At 37.2% G+C, this 21,322-nt stretch overlaps 2 protein-coding genes across 2 annotated transcripts; one reads left to right on the top strand and one right to left on the bottom strand.

The window, feature by feature from the left end:
- Positions 1–1,786: 1,786 nt before the first annotated feature.
- LOC126490438 (olfactory receptor 4F3/4F16/4F29-like) lies at positions 1,787–2,725 on the top strand. The gene has a single exon (XM_050125374.1). The coding sequence runs from the start codon at positions 1,787–1,789 to the stop codon at positions 2,723–2,725; it is 939 nt and encodes a 312-aa protein (XP_049981331.1).
- A 9,216-nt stretch (positions 2,726–11,941) lies between these two features.
- LOC126490425 (olfactory receptor 4F3/4F16/4F29-like) lies at positions 11,942–12,904 on the bottom strand. The gene has a single exon (XM_050125364.1). It carries the CDS (start codon positions 12,902–12,904, stop codon positions 11,942–11,944), a length of 963 nt encoding a protein of 320 aa, XP_049981321.1.
- Positions 12,905–21,322: the final 8,418 nt, after the last annotated feature.

Genomic DNA, 21,322 nt, shown 5'->3' with positions numbered 1-21,322 from the left:
GCCTCAGCTTGTCATGCCTTGCTTTGTGCAAGCCCATAGGAGGCATGTCCCTTTACTGAATGGAGATGGAGGAGGAGTAGATGAGGACGGGATGTAGATGGGAAAAGGGAAGGGATGGGAGGAGAGCAGGGAGGGAGAACTGGTTGGTACATAAAATAAATGAGAAAAGAAATAATACTTAAATTAAAAAAAACTCTATGGGCATAATAGGTCATTTTTCTCTTTCTGGTTTATATAGGTGCAACTAACAAATAAGTATCGTATATCTTTGATATATATACAGAATTTGTTTACACATAAGATTAATTTTAATATTTATATATAAATTAAAAAAGTATATGTATATTACATTATATATATCTTAAAATAATGAACATATTTACTTGATTATTTACCTGTTGTGAGAACATTGATGATTGACTCTCAGCAATTCTCAAGAGTGCCACACACAATTATCATTGTCTATAATCGCCATGCTACATTGGATCTCCAGGAAGTAACTATTATGTCAATGGAGCTAATAATTTTTACCATCATCATCATCATCATCCTCATGATCATGCTTCACACCCACTTCTGATGCCATTTTTGCCTGGTTCACCATCATATTCTTTGCTTCTATGAGTACGACTTCCTTCAGATTTTATATGCACATAAGATATTTCAGCATTTATCTTATCTTCTTGTGTCTATAGTTGCACTCAACAAAATGACATCCAGGTTCATAAATGTTATTATGAGACACAGAATTCCCTGATTTTTAAAGGCTGCAGAATAGTTCAAATATCCAAACTATGTATATGTGTGTGTGTTTATGTGTGCATGCGTATGTCTATATTTATGTTTATTGTTCACTCATCTGTAAAGGAGCACTTGGGATGTTTCTATATTGGTTATTATAAATAATGTTTCAATGATCATGGGCCAAACAGTATCATTTCCTCTGGGTGATTCATTCTAAAATTCATAATTGTTAGTAACTCCCTCTCTCAATTGTCTGTCTGTCTCCCTCTCTCTCCCAGTCCATTTCTCCTATTTTCTATTGTATTTTCTCTGTCTCCATCTAACCATTTTTCTGTTTGTTCCTCTCCTTTTTTTCCTTCCTTCCTTCCTTCCTTCCTTCCTTCCTTCCTTCCTTCCTTCCTTCCTTGCTTCCTTCCTTTTTTCTTCCTTCCTTCCTTGCTTCCTTGTTTCCTTCCTTCCTTCCTTCCTTCTTCCTTCCTTCCTTCTTTCCTTTTTTTCCTTCCTTCCTTCTTCCCTTTCTTTAATGGGAATGAAATCTCGGGCCCCACAACTGGAAGGCATATGCTTTATACCATTTAAATATGAAGGCACTATTTTATAATTTTTATAGAAAAGGATATATGCTTTATTTTCTTTCTTCGGAACTGAAGACTGCACCCAGAGCCTTGTACCTGCTAGGCAAGCACTCTACCACTGAGCTAAATCCCCAACTCCATTGTACACTTTCTTAAATGAATACATACACTAACTTATGTTCCCAATAACTCAGTACAAGGTTCCTCTTTTAACACCTAACCAAAACTTGCTATTTTAGAACCTTTGATGAAAGTTCTTTTAACAAGTGTGGAAGAGTATTTAAGAGTGTTTGTAATTTTCTGTCACCTGATAAGTTGCCATGTAAGCATTTGCTCATATATACATTCATCTTTGGATTGGATTTAGATGCTAAATGAAAAATAGGTTTTTTAAAGTATTAATACAATTATCATAATTTTCAGTTTCTTCTACTGCTGTCCTTCAGGTAGTGCTGCAAAGAACATCAATGGAAGGAAGAAATCACTCTATGGTGTCAGAATTTCTGTTCGTGGGACTCACCAACTCCTGGAAGTTGCAAGTACTTCTGTTTGTGTTTGCTTCAGTGTTTTATATGGCAAGCATGATGGGAAACTCCCTCATCATTTTCACAGTGGTTTCTGATCCTCACTTACATTCTCCCATGTACTTTCTGTTGGCCAATCTCTCCTTCATTGATTTAGGTGTTTCGTGTGTCACTTGTCCCAAGATGATTTATGACCTGTTCAGAAAGCACAAAGTCATCTCCTTTAGAGGTTGCATCACTCAAATCTTCTTCATCCATGTGATTGGTGGTGTAGAGGTGGTTCTGCTTATAGGCATGGCTTATGATAGATATGTAGCCATATGTAAGCCTCTCCATTATTTGACCATTATGAATGCCAAAATGTGCATTTTCATCTTAGTGTCTGCCTGGGTGGTTGGCCTGATGCATTCCCTGGTTCAATTTGTTTATATTTTGAATTTGCCTTTCTGTGGACCAAATATTTTGGACAGTTTTTACTGTGACTTTCCTCGGTTCTTCAGACTTGCTTGTATAGATACTAATCAATTAGAATTAATGGTATCAGCCAACAGTGGATTCATCTCTGTAGGCTCCTTCTTCATACTGGCCATGTCTTATATTGTCATAATAGTCACTGTTCAGAAGCATTCCTCAAGTGGTTTCTCTAAGGCTCTGACTACACTTTCTGCTCACATCTCTGTTGTGGTTTTGTTTTTTGGTCCCTTGATATTTATTTATTCATGGCCTTCTCCCTCCACACACCTGGATAAGTATCTGGCCATATTTGATGCAGTTGGTACTCCTTTTCTGAACCCTGTGATCTACACGCTGAGGAATCAAGAAATGAAGACATCAATGAAGAGAATATGCAGACAGTTACTGAAATACGGGAAGATCTCCTAAACTATGGCAGTGCGAACTTTTCTCATTGAAAACAGTTCATTGTTGACCAAATTCAGTGAAAAATTACTTTCTAGGATCAGATTTGTTTATCTATACTGATATTTGGGTGATTTTTCTTCTGCTAGGAGAGATTTGTAATGTGTTCTATCAACAGAGAAGCGATTATGTATTTATGAAACAAAGAATATAATAATACAGAGCCCAATTCCCAAAGAAGAAATTTTATGTGAATCAAACTTTTAGTGTGCTGAACATAGAAGGTGCTTTAAGACTGACAAAGGAAATGTCAACCTTCCTCTCTCTCTCTCTCTCTCTCTCTCTCTCTCTCTCTCTCTCTCTCTGAACATCAATTTTCTCACATGCAGGACTTTCTGGCATCACTCCATGCGGAATTTACAAATTGACATTGATCTGAGTTAATTTTTCACCTGCTATGCTTTGTACACAGTCTAACCACTTGTTTGTCTGTTTAGAATCTGCAAGCATACATGATTATCAGTAACATAAGCTCTCCAATTAACATTATGATATTCAATATTTAAGTTTTCTTTGTATTTCCTTTGTAGTTCCCCTGTTTGTTTTTCAGTATATGTCTAAGTCAGAGTTTAGAAAAAGTTTGTGTGATATTTTAGAGATGCAAATGGAACTATAACTTTTTTATCAGCTGGTACAATGTAGGCACGTAGGCCTCTCATAGACACTCTACAGTCTGCTAAGTCATCATAAATCTTTTTAACACAAGTAGTCTTGTGGCTCTGCTTCCCTTTCTATATCCTATTTTAATTACTCCACATTTTAAGGTCGTTGCAAGTGTATCATTATGATTATAGTAACCAGGCTACCCATAAACTACTGCCTTAAAATTGGAGACATTTAGACACACAGTATTAATTATCATTGTTCTCCACCTCATGTTTATTTTTCCTTCTGGGACTGTAGCACCTCTAACTTTGCATCCATATTGAGACTGCAACCTTCCTGGGCAGCTGTGTGGGTGGACCATTCAATAAATCTTGCTCCTGTAATTAATCCTTTATTGTATAGCATTCATTTATTTTCTACTTCACTGTTTAAGTTGTGATTGAGACAGAACCTACATATCTGCTAGGTTAATCATTTGTAGGCTCATAGAATGATTTATCCAACCTGCCTTGTAATTAAACAGGTATTGTTTTTACCGAGGACATATTTAATATGAAATGAAACATAATACAGAATTCACTAGTCTGCATATGTGCCTCATGACAAGCCACTGAGTTTTCAAATTTCGTGACATAATTTACTAAATGGCAGTTACAATGGTAATTGCAACACCACATCCCAGGTTGATGTGTCCCCAACAAAACATAAATAAAGCTCATGGTAAAATGAAGAAATAGCTGTCCTACTCTCCTATTTACGCTTCCTTTTATCTCACTCTGTTCTGGAACTATAGATTTGAATCATGACCCTAGAAATCCCTAGAGCTCTGTAACTGTAGGAATGCCCTTGCTGTTTCCAAATTTCTTACAATCTTCTTGTGTTTTCATAAAATTTTCCAAACTATTACAGAATTCTTTCACTTGACTGTCTTACCTTATTCATAAGAACAGTGTATATCTTCTTGTCTGGACCTTGAGTAATTTCTGAGAACATCTGCAGAACAATGAAAATAAATAAGTCAAAAGACAAATACTAATAATATAAATGCAGAGCCAAACAAAGACATAGAAGACTGTATTCTACATGATGCTATCTGAAGAAATATAGGCAGAGACCCTAACTAAGGGCCACAATAAAAAGTTCCTGACCTTTATTTCTGATGTACTTTCACGTTGAGAATAGAATCCCACGGAAAACAAAGCCTTCTAAACACAGCGGGACCGGCACACATATGAATTCCTGTGTCAGCATGTGCAGGGCCTGCACAGGTCTGTGCAAGATCGAGGTCCCAGCATTGAGAGAGGAAATGGTCACAAGCCCTCATTACTCACCCAGGAGCTATAACCACTCACAAAGGAAAAAATTAGTCTTCTCTAATTGACTCTCACTGGATATAGAAACTACTCCTAAGGCCAGATCTCATGTCCAACAGTAGGTGGCCAATGCAGAATCAATCTTTGGCATTTGGAGGTACTTTGTCTCATAATACTTCACCAGGCCTTTATGCACGCCTGTGTTTTTAGAAATATCTTACAGCTTCTTTGCATATAGAATATGGTTTCTGCTTTTTTGTTTTTATGGGATTTCTGTGTCAGTGAATGTGTGTGTCTCTGTGTCTATATGTATTTCTTGTGCTGTTTTTGGCTCTTTTTCTTCTGCTTGTTTTTATATTTTATTTTTACTGTATTATTATTATCATTATCATATGTCTGTTTCTATTCTAATGAGGGATAGAAAAGTGGATTTGTGTAGGTGGAGAAGTGGGGATGTTCTGAGAGGAGATGGGGAGGGGAAATTGTAATCTGATAATACTGTATGATAAAGTATTTTCATGAAATAAAAAGAGAATAGATTCATAATAGATGTGTATATTTTAGAATATACTTAAAAACTTAAAATGTTATCGAATGATCATTGTTTCTATAAGGTCATGCTGTGATGATTTATAGAGGATTATGAATTTTCAGAGTATCACATAAAAGTATTAAAATGAGAATTTTATTTATTTTAATATATTAGACACATCCTAGTGGTGCGTACAAGCTTTGAAAACAGGTGTGTAAGATACAGAGAGCAATGGCTTTAGAGGAGCCTTTAGAATTCCGAAGTTCTTGTCCTGATTTGTTGCTATGTAATCAATCTCTTGTGATGCATTTGCAACCTTAATGGCAATGTTATGAATTAGCATACTATTTTAAACTAAAATTAATATGTTTGAACAATTGTATCATGATTTATTGTTCTCTTATTTTTATTACCTTAGTTTAGAATATTTTAATTATTTCTTTATATATGAGTTTAGGGTTAAGTTTCAGCAGTTCTACAGTTTTGTTTTGTTAAACAGGTATGCTTAAATCTTGACAGAAACTTGTGGATGTAGAGTCATATAAGGCAGTGTTTCTTCCCTGTATAATTTTCTATTCTGTAGAGCCATAGAATTAGAAACAGAGTTCCAATGCCACTCGTTTAGTGTGGTAGAGAAATGTATACAAGAAGTCAAAAGACCACAGACTAGAACACACTACAGTATACCTGTGTAACATGTTACTTAAGGCACTTCCAAAAAATACAGACAAAACATTTTTCATGAAAATAAGAAGATTCGGTTGTGTGAGAGTTTTTATTTCCAGAGACAAAAGAATTAGCTTCAACAATCCTGAAAACAAAATGACAAAGTCAAATAGATCTCAGAATTTATCAACCACAGGAAACTAAGAAGGAAAACCAAATAAGAGAATAGGAAGGCATATGGCATTGAAGGCATGAGGTTGTTGTACAGTTTCCTCCTCCTAACATTTTCATGTTGTCAAAATTCTTCCCCTCTTTCAATATGCATCCCAGTTTCTTTTATAAACAGCTCTCTCAGCACCAGGAACAAAAGTCACAGCTGCTGTGGAATATTTCTTGACATTGTGTGAATATATGTTGTTGTGATTGGTTTAATAAACAAGCTAGCTGACCAATAGCTGAACAGGATACAACTAGGCAGGGAAGGCAATCTAAGAATGATGGGAAGAAGGAGGGAGAGTCAGGAGAGATGCCAGCCAGCTGTCCAGGAAGCAAGACATACTAGAGGACAGATAAAGCCATGAGCCATGTGACAATACATAAATTAATATAAATGGATTAAAGTTGACTAGTAACAGGACTGAGCTATTGGCTGAGCATTTATGATTAATATAATTAGCCTCTGAAGGGGTGTTTGGGAACAGATGGCCAGGGACAGGAAAATTCCATCTACATATGGCACCCAAACATTTGGCAAATATTTCTACATAAAACCCAAGAAAACTTAAAAAAAGGATTCTAAACACACAAAAGAATAGAGTCAAGCATGGCTTCTTGCTGGCTGCATTTTATTGGGTAAGCTCTGTTTGTCAGTGGTGAGCAGAGTTGGCTCCTTTAACACACAGCTGCCTTACTCAGCACTATTGAATAAAAACAGAAGTCTCTTTTAAGAGGTCCTACTAGCAAACACTTACATAGCGTTTATGAGCAGCCTGTGGCATGGGACTTGGTGGTGGCATAGACTTATAAACTTCCCAGAGTTGAGGTGGTACACATGGGTCATATTGGTACCTCTGCCTTGAAGCTAAACTATCACAGACCAATGAGGTGGGTGAATCCAGCTGCTCAAACTGCCGTTTAGCAATTTAAAGACTCCTGTGGTCAGAAAAAGATAGAAATATGCAGTGAAGACAGATGCAGACAAAGCAAAACAAAATGAAAAACCCTTTTAAATGGGTTACACTGTGTTTAAAAGTATACATAGACTTGAGAGAGAAAAGAAAAAGTGTAAAGTTCCTAAAAAAGAAATAAAATAAAATCTATACAATAATAAGCCATGTAAAGATGAGAAATAAGCAGTCTTGATTATGGAAATTATTGTGCTGTCTTTACAATTTTCAGCCACTAAAAGACCTGGGGTTATGAAAGCTGCTAGATTAAAACAACCTATATATTTTAAAAATAGCTTGACTTCAAAATTTAAGAGATATGTTTCTTTGGGAAAGAGGTTCTGCTTTTATTTCCACAGGATATGAAAGGCTCTGTGTTCATTCTGAGTTAGGAAAAACCAGGTTTGATTGAGGAAGACCCCCTGAAAAATCTCTATGGCAACACATAACCCAGATAGATGATCCAACTTTTCAGAACACCTGTTAAGAGTTTCCTCAGAATCCTATACCCAAAACAGATTAAAGACTACTGGCTGTGATGATTTATCCTCACAAAATACTCCAGTCAGGACTTGACTATAATCTTAAATTTTCTCAAAGTTTCTCCAAAGATTACCCATACCCATAGTCAGATGGGAAGTAGGAAGCAGGTGGCAAAACAGGAAGTAGTAGTCTAAAAAACTATGCCCACATTTCCAAAACATTGTTTATAAATGTTTGTTTTCATTTAAGGGAGATTTGGGTAAAATTTGTTATTGGTCATAGTAAAAATAGGCTAAAGAAAAAAAATAAAATTCACAGATCTCTTTCTAAAAGAAGGATAAGGTATAGAAATTATAGGACAGAAGGGTATATTATTGGTTCTATTTTAATCTAAAAAACAACTATTAATTTTACATATTTTACATTGGTAAGGATTTTGGTTCATTGATACAAATTTAAAGTTAATTTTGTTGTATGGTATGCATATTTTTACTCTTGTTTAAGGTATTATGCTTATGTAGCTCATTTAAGTATGTAATGTATAATTAAGAAATATATATATAGTCAGACTTATAGTCATGTTAGGTATGTTTTTAAGGTCATAAACTTATATTTAGATAGATGGTCTTAAAACTTCAAAAACCTGCAGTTTATTGCATTTAATGTGTTTAATAACCTAAGGCTTTTCTTTTTAAATTAATTATTATTAATTTTTTATTTTGCATACCAATGCCAGGTTCTGCTCCCTCCAGTTTTCCCTCACCCCATCACCCCCATCCACTTTTCAGAGAGGGTAAGGCTTCCCATGGGTAGTCAACAAAGCCTAGCACATCATTTTGAGTCAGGATCAAGGACCTCCCCACCCTGTGTTGGCTGAATAAGGTATCTCTCTAAAGAGAACTTGTTTTTTTGGAGCCGATTCTCTTTGTAGAGAAATCTTGCAATTAACTTCCATTGCTAAAGAGTGTCTTGAACTGTGGTCTTGCTTTCTCATTAAGGAACATATTGAGTTCATCATGACACTAAAACGTATATTTAAAAACTTTTCTTTATACAACCATCTTACTTGGAGCTTTGTTGAGTGCACCCAACTCACCGAACAGCTGTGAAAACAGTTGACTGTTTAAAGTGCTCACCTCTCCAAAACTGACAGAACTTGTGATACTTTTCTTTATTTCTTATAACTCTCATTATAGGGTCTTTGCTGCTGATATTTGCTGATGAGATGAATCCTACAGTGAGTTTGGATGTTGGTAACTCATTCAATAACAAACATAGATCAAGTCAACATTATAGCATAGCTGGAACACCATCTGTGCAAACTCCATAAATCTTTCCCCAGGAGATCTAGTATATTAGGTCCACAGAAGGGCAAGGGTACAATAAAAGCTAATTGGAACATTGTGTGGATAAGTCCAAGGATCCAGGCTACTGACCAAATTAAAATGCACTTTTGTAAACTCATGATAACATATTGAGTACTATTTCGGCTTCCATTTTCGCACAAACAATGTAAATAATAGCAAAAATGTACCTTATACAATTTCCAAGCTAGTAATGTGCTCATATAACTCTTTTGAAGTAGAAACTATACCTCTGAGTCAGTCTGATGAGGGTGGTGGTCTGGAGAAAATCAGAACCCGTGCTGCAGATCCAGAGACAGCTCTTGTGTTCTTTTTCAATATACAATTCATATCTGAGCTTATAGATCTACTGACACAGCCAATGAATCTCTGCAGCAGTCCATGATCGATGGGCTTCCTATGACAGTAATAACCCAGTCCAAACAAAACCAACGTCAGCTATGTGCATGACACCATACTTTCTTACACGCACCATCTTGTCTGACACTTGTAACTACTGTAGGAGTTCATCTTTTCAGGTTAAAGACAGTCTATACTGAAGCTGAGATTCAGTGGGGTGTTTGAGCAAGATGCCAGTAACAGATACTGCTTGACGCTCTCTGCATTGTCTTTCTGCTTTTTTTCTCTTTGTTTCTTACAAGCAATGGTGTAGATCATTTAGAGGACCCAAGTGTAGCAGGTCAGTTCCATATCAGTTGTTTAACCCAATCTTGAGAAATAGTATATTTAGATGACACTTGAATTGATTCACCTGGCAGCACAAGTTGTGTGGAACTCTCCCTAAAGTTTTTATTAACTATAAAGATTATATTTAAATAATATATTATATAAAAGTTATTCTTCCTCATTTTTGTATTTCTACTTACTAGTAGTTTGTCTTGTTTTTCTAATTTCTTTTTTCTTTTAATATGGTTATAAATAATGTTTCCAATAATATTGTTGTTTTGTATTTCACTGTAAAAAAATCAGAATTTTTCTTTTTAGGTTCAAAATATTCCAAATAACCTGTAAACGACACAGATTTCTTTGCCAAAAACAATAACTAGAAAAAGAGGGGTGAAATAGTTTTCACATACATAAGTTAAATAGAAATTTACAATTTCTAGTCTCAAAAATATGTATTGACTAACATTATTTAAATTTTCTCTTACTCTCTAATTGACTATATAGCTTACTTTTCAATTATAACCATAAATAAGTAAAATTGTTATCATCTGAATTTGTTCACTTAAATGCCAATTTCACTATTTCTAACAGTTTTACATGGATTTAGAATTGAAAAGTAAGCTATTAGCATTTAGGTGAACAAATTCAGATGATAACAGCCTTGAACTCTTAAATGTATGTAGCTAAGATCTTCTTTTCTTTTATTAATTATTTTTTCATTTATTCTACATGCCGACCATAGTTTCCCCTACCTCCTCTCTTCCTGTTCTCCCCAACCCCTACTTCCCATTTATCCCCTCCCCATCCACTCCTGCTCTATCTCCATTCAGGAAGGTACAGGCCTTCCATAGGGAGTAAAAAAGCATGATACATCGTTGAGGCAGGACCAAGGTCGTCCCTATGCACAGGGCAACTTAACATGGGGAATAGGTTCTCAAAACCCAGCTCAAGCACCAGGTACCAGTCCCGATTCCATTGCTATGTGCCCCACAAATGAACCAAGCTACCCAACTGTCACACACATGCAGAGGGCCTAGCTCAGTGTTGGCTCTGAGTCCAGAGCTCAGGTCAGCTGTCTCTGGGGGCTCCCCCTTCACGACCTTGAACACCTCCTCACGCCCCTGCTTGTACAATCTCTCCTCCCTTTCTTCAACAAGATTCTCAGAGTTCGATCCAGTGCTTGGCTGTGAATCTCTGTATCTGCTTCCATTAGTTACTGGATGAAGACTCTCTGATGACAATTAGGGTAGTCACCAATCTGATTACAGGAGCTGACCAGTTCAGACGCCCTTTCCACTGTTGCTAGGAGTCTTAGCTGGGGTCATCTAAGTGGATTCCTGGGAGTTTCCGAGGCATCAGTTTTCTCCCTAATCCCAAAATGCCACCCCACACCAAGACATCTCTTTCATTACTCTCTCCTTCTGTCCCACTCCAACCCACCCAACCTGCTTACTTATGCCTCCCCCCCATCTCCCCACTCCCATCCATTTGCTCAGGAGATCTCTTCTATTTCCCCTTCCCAAGGAAATCCATGTGTCTCTCTTTGGGTCCTCCTTGTTACCTAGTCGTTCTGGAGCTATGAATTGTATAGCCTGGTTATCCTTTATTTACACCTGATATCCACTTATGAGTGAGCACATACCATGTTTGTCTTTCTGGGTCTAGATTACCTCACTCAGGGTGACTTTTTCTAGTTTCAATATCTTTCTAGCTAGAGATCTTTATTTTGTGTATTTCTGCTGCTGTACAGACATTGAACAATCCACAAGGCCCAAATCTAGGCAGCTGGTAGATCAGAAGAGTTCTGTTTTTGAGAATTGGTACCAAAAGGATGTTTGCAATATTTGAGATGGTAGCAAAGTATGCTGAGTGTGTGAGGTTCCAGAAGTCACCGCTACTTTCATGAGACACAGCATCTGACATAAACCACATTTACACTGAATTTATTGCTTTTCAGTATCTTTAGTATCTAACAATTATTTAACAAAATAGATCAGATCTTCAGAGAATATAGTAGATATTTAAAACACTAAGATATTTAAAACATTGAAGAGACTTTTGAAATTGTTTTTTAGAACAAAAATTTTAAATTATTTTATTAAAATATAATTAAACAATCTCTCTCTCTTCCCTTTTCTTTCTCATGCCACTCTCATGTCTGACAACCCTTTCCAACCAAATTCAAGACTTCATCCTTTACCATTGTTACATATACATATCAATTATATACATACATACACATGTAATACATGTATATGATTATATACTATTAAACACATAATTACAACTCACTGTGACTATTTAATGCTGTTTACATGCATTTGTTTCAGGGAAGACCACTTAATACAGGATAAAAGAGGATTTATCCTCAATAATGTTTTATTTTAATCTGAAGCTCTTGAACTGTCAATGAAAGAATTTTTGAAACTTAAAGCCCTAATAAAGAGTCTTCTCATTGCAACTTTCATCTCCTTATTTCTAAGTGTATAGATGACAGGATTCATGAAAGGCGTGATGATGACATCAAAAATTGCTAAAAATTTATCTATGGGCAAAGTAGGGAAAGGCCACACATAGATAACAATACAAGGACCAAAGAAGAAAAGCACCACAGTGATGTGAGCTGAGAGAGTGGAAAGGGCCTTGGAGGAGGCGCCTGAGGAATGTTTGCGAACCGTGACCAGGATGAAGATGTAAGACACAACCAGGATGAAGAAGGTGGCCATGGAGATGAAACCACTGTTGGCAGTGACCAGGAACTCCAGTCTGTACGTGTCTGTACATGCAAGTTTGATGAACCGAGGAAAATCACAATAAAAGCTATCCATTTTGTTAGCTCCACAGAAGGGTAAATTGACAACAAAAGCCAGCTGGGCCACAGAATGGATGAGGCCAATGGTCCAAGTTAGAGCCAAGAGAAAAATGCACATCCTTAGACTCATGATGGTGAGGTAGTGGAGGGGCTTACAGATGGCGATGTACCGGTCATAGGCCATGACTATGAGCAGCACCATCTCTGTTCCTCCCACAGTGTGAATGAAGAACATCTGAGTGATGCACCCGTTCTTGGAGATGACTTTGCGCTTTCTGAAGAGGTCATAAATCATCTTTGGGGTAGCAATGCTGGACACACCTGTATCTATGAAGGAGAGGTTGGCCAGCAGGAAATACATGGGGGAGTGCAGGTGATGGTCTGAGATGATTGTGAGCACAATGAGGAGGTTACCTAGCATGATTGCCACATAAAATACTGTGAAGAACAGGAAAAGGAGAATCTGAATTCCCCATGAATTGGTGAGACCCAGCAACAGAAATTCTGATACCATGGAGTGGTTTCCTCCATCCATCAAGTTGTGCAGGTCTGACCATGAGGTACAGCAGGTCTGTGCCTGAAGGGTACAGAAGGAGAAATATATTGTTTCTAAACAAAAGGGGTGTCCTGGTTGTGGAGCAATGACTCAAGTATAAAACACTGAAGATACCCCTGTTGTTTACAGGGAGATTTTACAGATCTCTCACAGAGACTAGGTACAGAACATTTCCTATGCTTACATATTTAGGGGCACTGGATCCTTTAATCCTATGTTTAGTTTGAAGTGTATAGCGAAGAAGGAAAAATCGAGGCAAAGGCACTCGAGAATCTAAGGAAAGTCAAACAAGCTCTACAGACACTGTGCTCACTGGCTTCCACGTGGGAAATTAGTTTCCTGAAATGGAAGCATGCTAACAGAAATTCGGGCTTTTAGCCTTTGTGCATCACTTCCTTCCTTTGTTCTGGAATTTTGTGTGTTTAAATTGCTGACACATCTTGGTTTTGTAGGCTTGCAGTAGTGTCATCAATGAAAAAGGTACTTTTAAAAATATTAAGTCTTTTCTTGCTGAAAATAGTGCTTTTTTAATTAATTAAATTTGTTCTCAGAAAGTCTCATACATGCACACAGACTATATTGACCCAACTCAACCCCCATCCTTCACCATCATCTATCTATGTACCAACCCTTCCTCACCCCCTGACAAATACCTTCTCTGGTCCATATCTATTCATTTCATTTTGTTATCAGTTAGTCTAATCAGGCCCTCTGTGTAATTATGTGTTGCGTGCTCTCTGTTGTGGGCTGGTGAGCTCAGCAGTGTGTCCACAACAGGAGACAACGATTCTTCCTTTCCCAGAATCTATCAGTAGCCAGTAAAGGGTAGTGGTCCATGAGCCTCTTACCCTTCCAAGTAAATTGCATGCAGGATCAGTTTGAAGCACTCTGCAGGTAACTAAATGATTACCAATATATATGAAGAACAATGGATGACTCTACTTTCAGCTCTAGCATTGACTGATACTGAAAAATGGAAATGACAGTCTTGTTTGGAATGAAAGGTAATAAAACTCTTACCTGAGTTAATCCAACAGAATATGTCTTCAGGTGGGAATCACACTCTTAAAGAACTAAGAGATAATGAGCAGCTCCAATCATATGAAAGCTGTAATTCTCAAAGAGAAAAGCTGAAAATCACTTTGGGTTATGCTGAGAAGTGACACAAATCAAGAATATATTGAACACAAAAGCTGAACATATGTTAGAAATTCATTGCTATGAAAAACTAAATGGATAAGAAAAGTAAGGAAGGAATATTGAATAGAAAGCATGAACATATCATGCACTGTTCTTTTGTAATTTTTATGTGATAAGCGTTCTACTTTTATCTTATCCTAGAGCTTTTTGTAAAAAAGCTTCTCCAAAAACATGAGCAAAATTTACACATGCTCAGCTGGTCCTATTCTCTGCTTCTTCTAGAACACACGAAACAAACATTCCAAGGACAAAACTGTAGCTAAATTGAGGGCAAATAATTTATGAACAATAGTTGTAGACAGATCCTTTGTGCATAGTTAGATTGGACTGATATTTCTCTACTGTGAATTATATGTTCACACGTGTGTTTTACCTACATGGTAATTCTCTAAGTGAGAGAATTTATCTTGGTTGAGAGGATAATAATTTTACCTTCTGACAGAATGTATCACCTTTTCCAAAACAAAGAGTCTTAAGATGTTTTTTTTTTTTTTTTTCCAGCGAAAACAATGCTTCTAATTAGTGTGGTCCACTGAGTCTGTATTGTCACCCAGGGAATAAAAAGGACAAAGGAAATGAAGAACAATAGTACCTCTCACATAAATGATCATAAATAGTTTTTTTTTTTTGCCTCAGAATGAGGGTTAAAGTAATTGATGAGAAAGTCAGAACCTCAGAAATCTGAGAGGCAGAGATGCTAGATGAAAGAGTTAACTACCTATTGTAGAATTAGCAAAGAAGTTTCAGCAAACGAGAAACCAGCAGACACTGAGCTATCACCCACTTTGGAAATCTGTGTCTTTCAATTCCATAAAGTCCCAAGCCCCCAGACCTTAGACTGTAGAGATTTTCCAACAGAAGTATAGTTAAATAATCGAGTGATCATTACTGAGTTGAAAAGGCAATGTTATGTCAAAGTTTTCAAACAACTTTTTTTTGACAATATTTAATAAGACTTTCCTTATATTTTATAATTTTTCTTCACAGTGTTTTCTCTATTCATAAAATGTCCCTTATTCTTCAAGTATTAGCATATCAAGGTAATTCCTATGGAAAAGCACAATTGCCAAAATTTAAGATCACTGCCATGTTCTCCTACAACCCAATGTATGAAAAAAAAAGAAACAGTAGTACTCAATGTGGAATATATACTCAATATTACTTAATAAATACTTTCTTTTTATTACTACCAAATATAACTGTTTATCATCCCAAAGACAAAAGATGACAAATGTTCATGAGATGTGGAGCAAAGGGAACTCATACAGTGTTGGTGTTTAAGAAGGTTAGCTTTCTGAGAAATTGCTACACTGACATCCAAAGGGGCTGTACCAGCTTGCACTCCCACCAGCAATGCAGGAGTGTTCCCTTTACCCCACAACCTCTCCAGCATAAGTTGTCATCAGTGTTTTTGATCTTGGACATTATTACAGGTGTAAGATGGAATCTCAGAGTTGTTTTGGTTTGCATTTCTCTGATGACTAAGGATATTGAGCATTTCCTCTCAACTCCTCTGTTGATAGTTCTATGTTTAGATCGGTACTCCATTTTAAAGAGTTCTTTGTATATTTTGGAGATCAGTCCTTTGTCTGACGTGGGGTTGGTGAAGATCTTTTCTCATTCAGTAGGCTGCCTTTTTGTCTTATTAGCTGTGTCCTTTGCTTTACAGAAGCTTTTTGGTTTCAGGAGGTCCCATTTATTTATTGTTGCACTCAGTGTCTGGGCTACTGGGGTTATATGTAGTAAGTGGTCTCCTGTGCCCATGCATGGAAGACTACTTCCCACTCTCTCTTCTATTAGGTTCAGATTTATATTGAGGTCTGTAATCCATTTGGAATTGAGTTTTGTGCGTGGGGATAGACATGGATGTATTTGCATTCTTCTACATGTTGACATCCAGTTATGCCAGCACAATTTGTTGATGTTGCTTTCCTTTTTTCCATTGTGTAATTTTAGCTTATTTGCCAAAAATCACATGTTCATAGGTATGGATTAATATTCTTGTCTTTGAATCGATTCCATTCATCAACCTGTTTGTTTATATGCCAATACCAAGCTGTATGGAGTTTGATGTCAGGGATGGTGATGCCTCTGGAAGTTCTTTTATTGTACAGGATTGTTTTGGCTGTCATAAAGGGATGCTGAATTTTGTCAAATGCTTTTCAGCATCTAATGAGATGATCATATGTTTTTTATTTCAGTTTATTTATATGGCAGATTACATTGAAAGATTTTTGTTGAACAATCCCTGCATCTCTGGGATGAAGCTGACTTGATTATGTTGGATGATGTCTTTTGATGTGTTCTTGAATTCAATTTGTCAGTATTTTATTGAGTTTTCTATATCTATGATCATGAGTGAGATTGGTTTGTAATTCTCTTTCTTGGTTGAGTCTTTGTGTTGTTTTGGTATTAGGATAACTGTAGCTTCATAAAAAGAGTATCAAGTTATGTGAAGTTCTTACAAAAAATATAGACAAAAGCCATCAACATTTTTTGAGTAACTAATAGTGCCATGAATAGTCTTGAACAAACATAATTATTTCTTGTATATTCTTTCCCCCTCATTTTGTGTGTGCATGGTGTATGCATGTGTGTGTGTGTGTGTGTGTGTGTGTAAATGTACAGGAAGGTGCACTATCCATGCGTGTGCATAGGGAGCACAGGTTTACCTTAAGTGTCCTTCATTATTCTACTGCCTTTTTTGAGACAGAGTTTCTCACTGAATGTAAGCTCACCTATTGGCTACACTGGATAGTTTGTGAGCCAAGGGATGCATCTGTCTCACCCCCCCCAGCCCAACATTTGAATGCGGTGACCCTTTAATACAGTTCCTCCTGTTGTGGTATTCCCTAACCATAGAATTATTTTTGTTGTTACTTGATAACTATAATTTTGCTACTGTTAAGAATCATAATGAAATTATCTGATAAGCAGGGTGCATTTTCATTACTAAATATTGAAGTATAGCGTAGCCTGGATAATAGTCTTTATATAACAATAGTAAATTATATTGCTACGTTTTGTGACAGCATGTGTAAAAAACCAACTTCAATGAAGGTTAAGATTGCTTCTTTCTCATAATATTAGAAAATTTCCAGCTGTATTTGCAAGAACACACTGAAGATAATCTTCCCCAAATCTATTTCTATATGTAATTACTCTACCAACAAGCTGTAAGCCCTGTCTCACAAAGATATGCTATTGGAAATGGAACAAGGCACAGCACAGTCTCAGACAGAACAGAAAATGACTGCAAATAAATGATCCAGAAATTTGCAACTGGCCTTGCAGAGAAAGCTGTTTTTGTTGCATTGTTTTTAAGAAAATGTATTTAAGTAAAAACAATTAATCAAGATTATTTTTCAATTCTTAGTATCTATGCCCAAAACACAAGGGCAGCCAGGTGTAAATGAAACATACTAATTCTTAAATCACACATCAACCCTTGCATGCTGATAGTGGGAGACTTCAATACCCAGCTCTCACCAAAGACATGTCATCCAGACAAAAATTAAACAGAGCTAACAGATTGGAGCTAACAGATGCTATGACTCAAATGGACCTAACATATATAGAGAACTTTTTACTGAAACAAAAAAGAATACAGTTTCTTCTCAGCACTTCGTAGAACATTCTCCAAAATGAACACATGCTTGGTCACAAAGCAAGTCTCAATGTATACATGAAAATTTAAATACTCCTGCATCCTATTAGACTACCATGAGTTAAAGCTGGACTTCAACAAGAACAGAAACAAAGAAAGCCTCCAAGCTCATGCAAATGGAATAATAATCTACTGAGTAACAACTGTGTTAAGGAATAAATGACAGAAAAATAAAAGATTTCCTAGAATTCCATGAAAATGAATGTACAACATATCCAGACTTATGGGACACATGAAAAATGAAGTTAAGAGAAAAGTTAATGGCCTTCATAAAACAGAGAGTCATGGGTGGTGGTGGCTCACACCTTTACTTATAGTTCTTGTAGGTAGAGGTAGGCAGAGCTCAGTGTGTTTGATGCCAACCTGTTCTACAAAGTGAGTTCCATGACAATCGGGACTCTTACACAGAGAAAACCTGTCTCAAAAAACAGAGAAAAACAAGAAAAGGGTGAGATCTCATACTAGCAACCAATAGCACATTTGAGAGCTCTAAAACAAAAAGAAGCAAACACACCCAAGATGAGTAGAAAGCAGGAAATAGACAACTGAGTGCTGAAACCAATAAAATAGAAACAAAGAGAACAATAAAAATATCAATGAAATAAAGAGTTGATTCTTTGAGAAAATCAACAAGGAAGAAAAATTTTATCCAAACTAACTAAAATGCAGAGAGAGAATATCAAAATTAACAAAATCATCTATCAAGTTCAGTGTGTTCAGATTGATATTGAGGTCTTTGATCCATTTGGACTTGAGTTTTGTGCATGGTGATAGATATGGGTCTATTTTCATTCTTCTACAGGTTGACATCCAGTTGTGCCAGCACCATTTGTTGAAGATGCTTTCTTTCTTCCATTGTATACTTTTAGCTCCTTTATCGAAAATGAGGTGTTCATAGGTTTGTGGGTTAAAATCCGGATCTTCTATTCGATTCCATTGGTCAACTTCTCTGTTTTTATGCCAATACCACGCTGTTTTCATTACTGTAGCTCTGTAATAGAGTTTGAAATCAGGGATGGTAATGCCTCCAGAAGTTCCTTTATTGTATAAAATTGTTTTTGCTATCCTGGTTTTTTTTTGTTTTCCATATAAAGTTGATTATTGTCCTCTCAAGATCTGTGAAGAATTTTGATGGGACCTTGATGGGGATTGCATTGAATCTACAAATTGCCTTTGGTAGAATTGCCATTTTTACTATGTTGATCCTCCCAATCCAAGAGCAAGGGAGATCCTTCCATTTCCTGATATCCTCTTCAATTTCTTTCTTCAAAGACTTAAAGTTCTTGTCAAATAGATCTTTCACTTGGTTAGAGTTACCCAACGATATTTTATGCTGTTTGTGGCTATCGTGAAAGGTGATGCTTCTGTGATTTCCCTCTCTGCTTCCTTATCCTTTGTGTGTAGGAGGGCAACTGATTTTTCGAGTACAAAATTAGAAATGAAAAAGGAAACATAACAACAGATACTGAGAAAGTCCAAAGAATCTTTAAGTCATAGATCAAAACTGTGTACTCTACAAAACTGGAAAAATAAACTATCTAAATAGACCTACAACCCCCAAGGAAAAGAAGTAATCAATAAAAGTCTTACAACAACAAAAAGAAATTCCATGGCCAGACAGTTTTAGAACAAATTCTACGAGACTCTCAAAGGAGAGATATTATTAATACTTCTCAAATTATCTTACCAAGTAGAAATAGAAGGAAAAATGCTGAATTAACTTAGTGAGGTCACAGTTACCCTGATACCCAAACCATGCAAATATTTAACAAAGAAAGCTAATTACAGAATAATTTCCCTTATGAACATGGATGTTTGTCATCAATACCACTGCAAAATATTTTTTACCCTTTCAGTCAGTGGAAGCATGGTTTCTGGTGACAGCACAGACCAACGTCATCCATAAGGTCTCAGGTGGCAGAACTCCCATCAACAAGGTCCTGGGCAATTGCACAGCCAATGAACATTAACTTGGTTTTAGGTGACAGCACAGACCATGGACACCTGCATGGCCTTTTCAGTAAAATGGGCCATGCACATAAACAGAATCTCTGTCCACAGTAGGACCATGGACAAATACATGGCTCTCTGTGGCAGCATGACTCACAGACATCAACATGGCTTCAGGCAACAGCTCAGACCCTAGACATAAGCATGGCCTTCAGTGGTAACAAGGGCCATAGACATCAACAATCCCTTCCTCTAATGTAGCAGGACTAAGGACATCCAAATGAACCTCAGGCTTCAATACAGCCTGGAACAGAGGACCACGGGTACCAATGTGGCTTCCAACTGAAGCACGGGCCATAGAGGTTCTTGGAGGAGGTCCAATCCAGAAAATGAACTGTTCTTTATCTTGGATTCCTGTTGTTGTTCAGAACCAGGTTGATCCTGTGTCTGGGTAGCATGTTCAGGGGCTTAGTATGTGCAAGCTCCAGGTTGCTGCTCAGCACCCTGTTAGTCCCATTTGGCAATTATGTGCTTCCCGGTCCACTGCAACCTGCTCTCAAGCTTGTCATTGCTGTTGCATCTCCACTGTGCACTTGCTGTTCCATTCCTCCATGTTTCCCTCTTTCTCATCACTTATTCGTTCATTGTAAGAGCACTGAAAGTTGCAATGTGTCCCACAGTGCAAATACACACACACACACACACACACACACTCACATTTCCCAAACAGCTTTGCATGCATATATTGATTGCTAAGAGTCATTAGTCTGATTCACAGTTTCTTATTTCTGAAGTATCAAAAATACTGGGCAATTGCTGCAACTTAAAGGTCAGAGACTGATACTAGGGTTCAACCTGAAGATCCAAAAAGCAAAGCAGTCAGCCACTGGCTCTTACCTCGACTTCAATCCGAAAATGATGATCATTCTCCAGGAATCTTGGAGTGCGACTGAGCTTGAGAGCTGCCACCTCCCATTTTATAATCCTCTCTAGGACTGAGATTAAAAGCATACATCATCTGGTTTCTATGGTAACCAGTGTGGTTACTGGGATTAAAGGTGTATGTTACCAATGTTTGGTCCGTAAAGCTGACAGTGAGGCTATTTTACTCTCTGATCTTCAGGAAAGCTTTATACAAATGAAATATTACCACAGCAACTTCTTGGGTAGCCTGTTCTTGCCAAGGGTCTGGGTGGTGTTGCTCCTAGGTAAGGCATTTGGATCAGTGTCTGTGCAAGTTTCTGGCTGCCACAGACCTACCTGCTCTCAGTAACTGCTACCCGAAGGCTCATTCCAGGGCTTTACCTTTGTGCTTGTAGCCTGCTGAACAGCACCACTATCCTGCAATCTCCATCTCCCAGCAGGATGGGCTGCCACTGTAATGATCCCATGTTTGTGGCCACCTAGCCAGCAAGCCTAGGGATGACCCTATTCAGTAAAGACATGTTTCTGAAGAAGCTCCATGCCACTGCATAACACCCTGTCCTTGGTGCCAACAGCTCCATGTCTCATCCAGCATGACCTTTGTGACTGCTGGTTGAGAAACAATAGATGAAGCTATAGAGTCAGCGTTCTTCACC

The sequence above is a fragment of the Alexandromys fortis genome, unplaced genomic scaffold (assembly GCF_014885135.2).
Source record: "Alexandromys fortis isolate MF-2015 unplaced genomic scaffold, M_Fortis_MF-2015_v1.1 scaffold_229, whole genome shotgun sequence".
Taxonomy (NCBI): Eukaryota; Metazoa; Chordata; class Mammalia; order Rodentia; family Cricetidae; genus Alexandromys; species Alexandromys fortis.
This window is presented reverse-complemented; position numbering and strand designations above follow the sequence as displayed.

Bases quoted from the DNA above. Each gene is read 5' to 3' on its own strand.
- LOC126490438 (XM_050125374.1), top strand. From the start codon at position 1,787: ATGGAAGGAAGAAATCACTCTATGGTGTCAGAATTTCTGTTCGTGGGA.
- LOC126490425 (XM_050125364.1), bottom strand. From the start codon at position 12,904: ATGGATGGAGGAAACCACTCCATGGTATCAGAATTTCTGTTGCTGGGT.